This window comes from Triticum dicoccoides, chromosome 1B (assembly GCF_002162155.2).
Source record: "Triticum dicoccoides isolate Atlit2015 ecotype Zavitan chromosome 1B, WEW_v2.0, whole genome shotgun sequence".
Taxonomy (NCBI): domain Eukaryota; kingdom Viridiplantae; phylum Streptophyta; class Magnoliopsida; order Poales; family Poaceae; genus Triticum; species Triticum dicoccoides.
The window spans coordinates 186,371,779-186,378,147 of NC_041381.1; the positions used below are offsets into that span (position 1 = coordinate 186,371,779).

Sequence of the window (6,369 nt, forward strand, 5' to 3'; positions counted from 1 at the left end):
ACACTTCTGGGGGCCTAGCCCCCGTGATGCAATATATTCAGGTGGGGGAAACTCCCCCCCCCCCCTAAAGTTCAAAAAAAAAAATTCCTCCTCAGACACAACGATGAGAGTTCTTCTCCTTTAGATCTTCATTCACAATAATAACATTTTTAGCTTAGTTTTTGTGCCACAAAATGATAACATATTATTGATTTTTGCAAGTTAGAAATCGACAAAAGCATGTTAAATACCCATCTCTATTTAATATTTATTGATCAAAATTCAGAATGTTTTAGACAAGTTCATATATAGCACAGAGCCACAAACAACCTGCATATGCATTAACTTAACCCCTAGGATATACGCACACTTCAATTATAGAAAGGAAAAGAGAAGAAGAAAAATAAGATTCCATTTCTCACGGTGACTCTGAGTCTGATCAGGGACTTCCGATGAACTCTCATTGGGGGTTAGTTTTTGTTAGTACCTTCATCTTCATCATTCCTATATAAAGCATTGGGTTCACTGGATCCATGCATCATTACGAGGCCTTGGACTTGGCAGGCTTCACCAAGCTGGTGAGCTTCATACGTTATGACCGAAATGCCCTCATACGTTATGTGTGTGTGTGTGTGTGTGTGTGTGTACCGAAGCAAGGCTCTAGTAAGATTTTTAGCTTAGCTTTTGTGCCACAAAATGATAAGATTTTATTCATTTTTGCAAGTGAAAAACCGATAAAAGCATGTTAAATACTCATCTCTATTTAATATTTATTGATCAAAATTCAGAATTTTGTAGACAAGTTTTTTTTTTTGAGGGAAAATTTTGTAGACAAGTTCATATATGGCACAGAGCCACAGTCCACAGACAACCTGCATATGCATTAACTTAACCCCTAGGATATACGCACACTTCAATTATACAGAAAGGAAAAGAAAAGAAGAAAAAATAAAATCCCATTTTTTACGGTGACTGCGAGTCTGTGATTAAGGACTTCCGATGAACTCTCATTGGGGGTTAGTTTTGTTAGTACCTTCACCTTCATCATTCCTATATCTCAAAGCATTGGGTTCACTGGATGGATGCATCATTACGAAGCCTTGGCCTTTGCAGGCTTGACCAAGCTGGTGAGCTTCATCCTAGGAACGGAGTATTCGCCGCTGATCGCCATGGAGGCAACGATGCTGTTTGCGGCGTCGGTGAAATGGACCCCGTCCCAGCTGATGAACTTGTCGCCAAGCTTGCACAGGTCCTTGCTGTCGCCCATGCAGCTCCTCTTGGGGTCGTAGTTGTAAGGGGGGCCTCCGTGGCCGCAGCATGTCATCAATGGCTTCTCAATCCCTGAGAATCCACAGGAAGCAAAGAAGTTTAATCTAACTGCTTTGCACTGACGAACAAATTCAGTCTCCTACACTTTCAGCATGACAAAATTGCGCAATTTTTTTACAGGTAGCAGAGGTTTATATTCACGAACAACGATTACCAAATGATGATCTCTTCGCAACTTATTTGCATCGTAACTTACCATGTTTGGTGTGGTTGGCGACGAGATCATACTTGATCGCGAACATGTCCACGAAGATGATGGACGATTTCTTCAGCAGCAACCGCAGGTCGTCGCAGGCCTCGCTCAGCAACGTGTTGAACCTCTTGGCGGCGTTGTTGAACTTGGCGATGCACCCGTGCTCGTCGAGGTCGCCGTCGCTGGCCCTCGGCATCGCGAGCTTCGCCGGCAGGCATCCCAGCGCACCTGTCCCGTGTATCCAGAACTTCCTCGCCCCGTTCTTATGCAAAATCTGCAGTTTCGCAAGGGTTGAGCACTCAACGGTCGTTTCACGGAGTAATTAACCACTGTTTCAGAATTTATGGAAATCCATCTCTGAACCATATGTATGTACCTCGATGGCTTTCCTAATTTCGGCAACAAAGTGGGGAAGCTTTGCGAGCACTTCGTCGTAGGGCAGGTAGAGAATGGAAGTGATGTCGTTCTGCCCAATGTCCATGGTGTACAGAGCTCTTTCGAAATCTAGCATGTTGAGTGGGGCGGGCTCATCTGAATGACATTCACCAGGAAATAACCAACAGGTTTGTCAGTTGAGACGACGGTGCGTAAAAAGAAACCGGAAACCTTGGTTAGATCGAGACGGAACAAACCTCTTGTGATGGAGTCGTTGCATCTGTCCCTGTAGAAGATGAACTGATCGATCTGCACGTCAAGTGAGAACGGCGTGTCCCCTGGCGTCGCAGTCGCTCCGGCGATGGCAAAGTTAACGCCGTTGCTGTAGTCAGAACCCAGCGGCTTCATGTAGGGGCTCAGGTGGTGCGTGTTCAAGGTCTCACCTGAAGAAGAGAAAATGGCAGAGCAAACCGTTATACTGTCAGCCAGGTCAAGCATCGAAAACTGAGAATTTCAAGTTTATTTCTGCAAATGTTCCGCATTCCAATGGGAAAAAGTAGTAAAAAAACACACATATGGGGCAGGACATGTGTTGTTTATCCAAAACTCCTCACTTGTGCCCTATGAAAAAGATTCTCCATCCATATACAACAATGCGCCCGCAAAAAAATAAATAAAAAAATACAACAATGCAGGTGAGCTGTTGAGCTCAAAGTCGAGAGGGGTTTGATCGAGTCCACACGATAGTATTGACTTGCATAGTACAGGAGTAGTAAACTGCAAGGCATTTTTGCCATGAGTGGTACTCTTATGTTTAATCCTTCTTAATTCTGTCGTGTTTTTGGCATTTTACAGGTGCAATGTTTTTTTTAGAGTTTTTTTTTTTTTGCTTTATGGCAAGAAGAAGTTGCACTTAAACAGCAGTCGCTGCAGGTAGCAAGTGGAGCAGAAGAATAAACACTAACATGTGCAGAAAAAAGCGTTATGTGGTTCCCGTGGCTAGCTTGTGTTCTTGCCACCGGAGAACATGAAACTGCCATAGATAGCCTCACCAGTTAACAGAGAAGCTACTTCTGTCAGAGACTGAAGCACACTCACAAGCATTTACACCAGTAGGACTAGGAGATCGGCTAGGCACCCACCATAGTGCTCTCTCCGTGGCTCGACCCCGTGGTGCTGCATCGACTGGGTTGACTGATTTGGCAGGTAACCATTTCCGAGCATCCTTTGGAAGAACTCGAGTGCACGGTCACCATGGCCACTCATCGCAGGCCCTCCGATCATCGAGTTCCACAGCGCAACGTTTGGAACACAGGGGAACCATCTGGATGGATCCGAAACCTTTTGGCCTCTCTCATCTGCTTGGTGGGTGAGCGAGGATGGCGCGGCATCAATGCGGGAGGCCTGGCTGGAAGACTCGAGCGCTTCTTCGTCCAACCGACAACCACAACGACAAACGTATCACAGTACTGCTAGGACATTGTTGCGTCGGTGCGGATCATCTCTTGTTGTGCGGCCTTGTCGGGATCGCTCGCTCCGACGGGCACGATAATATGATCATATCATATGGGGACCGCCCGGCCGGGACATTGATTCTCTCTCGAAGACTCGAACGGAAGAAGGTGCGACTCAACTCGACTTCCCTTCCTTGTGCGGGAGTGGGCCCCAGCATCCACTCAAAGGATCAAAGCGCGTACCACGGAGTAGAAATTTTACTACTACGTGGCCGGTAGCCATGTGCAGGGAACGACCAAAAAGGTGGCTAAAAGATGGGCAGAGCGGTAGCCGCCGGTGGTTTGACTGATCGAGCCATGTGATGCGTCCGTGATGCTAGCGCTAGCGCAGCATGTGATTTTTTGGGTGTTTTTTTTATAAAAAAAGGAGGAGTCAGGACTCAGGAGTGGGTGAAGAGTTGCTGCAGCTAGCTACGTGACGTTGCCCCTCCCTTGCTCGCTAGGCATTCCCAGCCAACTCGATACGTGCCGGTGCCACCCACCCCTCGCTAGGCATTCCCAGCCAACTAGGAGTGAGAGATCGCCGTTTGCCACAATTCCACTCGCCCTCCTATCCTTCGTCCTCGTCGTTGCCATCGAATCCATAATCGGCAACACGTTTCTTGTTCTGGGAAGGCGTTATCTGAAAACCTACGTACATACTGTGGTCACTCACCCCACTCACTCCGCTCTAGTGTCAAGTTCGGCATGGATACGATGATGCTTAGGGTAGTGCCTACGCTACGATAATTAAGCTCAGGTGCGGCGCCTGTGTGTGTGCGTGACGGGACGAACCCGGCCGAGCAGGCAGAGGAGCTGTCGGCGTCGTGCGATCGGATCCAGCGGCCAGCGCGGCGCCTTCACCAACCACTGGCTGGGCCTGGATGGATATGCATGCCACCCTTCTGCAATGCTTAACCGAGCAATAATTCTACAATCTATATTTCTTTTATTTTCCTTTCTTTCAACGAAAGCTAAACCTAGTAGTAGTTGATTTAGATTAGTGCGGGGTTGTTGGGTTGGCGCTTGATAACAACCGCACGAGGATGCTTCAAAACCTGGCATGAGATTCCGTGTTCCCACACAAGCGGCTCGCTTTTCTTTCTTTCTTTCCGGCCAGAGGTCGGTCAGTGCGCATCATGAGAGCGAACGGACAGACAGACAGACGTATGGACTTTGGCGTCAGCTGCCATCACACGTTGGTTCGCGATCAATTCGGGAGTGGATCTACCTCCCCCGCGACGGCCATGGCCCAAAGAGCCTGGTTCCTCGTGGAAACGGGACAAGAGCGGCGGAGAGACCCGTCTCGCCCAAGTTTTTGGCGTCAAGCCGAACGCGTCAAAAACCAACGGAATCCGCCAGACCAAGTTGATTCGGTGGCGTGGAAGAAATGCGATGGCATGCTAGCTGGGTAGCAGTAGATGCATGGAGGTCACGATTTGGCCGGCAAAACTTTCACACGGTATGGTGGGGAAGGCGAAAACAACGTACACATTGGACCGCGTTCGTGTTTTTTCAGCTGATGGCAGGCCACACCATGGTTATGGTTTTGAGCTCCAACGACGGTCAAGAAAAATCAATCTTGTAGTGTAGTCTCTCACCAAAGCATTAATGAAAGCGAAATGATTTTCAATTCAAATGCCAGCGATTAACCATGATTTCCAATTCTTCCACCAACCTTGTTACTAGTAATTTTCAGTTCAAACGCGCCCTCTCCCTCCCCACAAAATCGATTCCCAATGCGGCCAAGCATATTGGGGATAGATTACGCTATCCGACAAGACATTCGGTGGATTAATCTATCGTACGTAGTAGTAGTAAATTCCATCGCAAAAGAAAAACAGTACTACTCGTAGGAGTATAAAATTAGCGCTAGCACTTGGTTAAATCTACATAATTAATTTCTACTTTGCCTGAAGTGACGGTGGGAGAGGAGAGGGGAACGCGGGGAGCTACTCACAGATGAAGTCGAGGACGACGCGGCCGTCGGAGAGCCGCCCGGTGGGGTGGTGGAAGTAGGCGCGCCCCTCCGGCGCCGCGATGCGGATCCCCATTATCGCCGCCACCCCGCCCGTGTCAGAGTTGGAGTCGCCGAAATTGAACACCACCACCTCCTTGGGCTTCGTCACCACCTTCGCGGCCGCCTTCGTGGGCGCCGGTGCCGTCCCCTTGATCTTCCTGTGCTCGCCCGCCCCGGCCCCGGCGGGCGCCGCGGCGGTGGCGAGCGCGGAGGTGGTGGAGAGGGCCGCGCCGCTGCCGGCGGCCGGCATGTAGCGGAGCGTCGCGAACAGGACGGCCCCGGCCACCGCCCCCAGCACGCAGTAGTACTGCAGCCGCAGCAGGCTCATGTTCTTCACCAGCCCGCCGCCGGCGCCGCTGCCGCCATTGCCTCCCCCGTTCGGCCCGCTCGCCATGGCTCGCCTTCCCTGGCTAGCTAGCCACTGCCGCTGTCGGTCTTCTCCCTCCGTGCTCTCTGGTGTGCGACTCTTGTCTGTCTCTCTGTCTGTGTGTGTGTTGTTTATATACAGTGTTGTATTTATCTCTCAATGCACATAACACAATGCTTCAAACGAAGAGAAAGCTCGAAATAAAGAAACCACAGTACACAAAACATGTGGAGGGGTTGGTGCGTTCCCCTGTTTACCTTTTGTTTTCGTGACTTTCATTTCTAGACCAACTAGCCAAAGCGTAAGCTAAAAAACAGCAAAAATATCTGCCTTTTGCTTGGCTATTGTTATTTGAGGCCTGCTTCGGTACATACACACATCCCTCCCAAAAAGTTTTTTAAAAAAGGAAGTATGTTCTTACTAGTATGGTCTTCTTTTTCCGAGCAGGAGGTTTTTCTTTTAACACAATACAATTAAAGTTGCTCACATACACTTACCCCTACTAGTAAGAGCATCTCCAACCGTTCGGCGCTAGATTGGTACCTGGGGTTCGGTTCGCCCCAGCCACGCCCCCAGGTGCCGCCCCCAAGGCGCCAGACACGCGCCCCATATT

General features: G+C 49.3%; 1 protein-coding gene across 1 annotated transcript; it reads right to left on the minus strand.

Moving 5' to 3' along the window:
- Window positions 1-719: 719 nt before the first annotated feature.
- LOC119327405 (GDSL esterase/lipase At1g09390-like) lies at window positions 720-5,783 on the minus strand. Its single transcript, XM_037600516.1, has 5 exons — window positions 5,330-5,783; window positions 2,134-2,319; window positions 1,878-2,032; window positions 1,505-1,775; window positions 720-1,320 (listed from the first exon to the last, which is right to left on the minus strand). Exons 1-5 carry the CDS (start codon window positions 5,781-5,783, stop codon window positions 1,070-1,072), a joined length of 1,317 nt encoding a protein of 438 aa, XP_037456413.1. The 3' UTR covers window positions 720-1,069.
- Window positions 5,784-6,369: the final 586 nt, after the last annotated feature.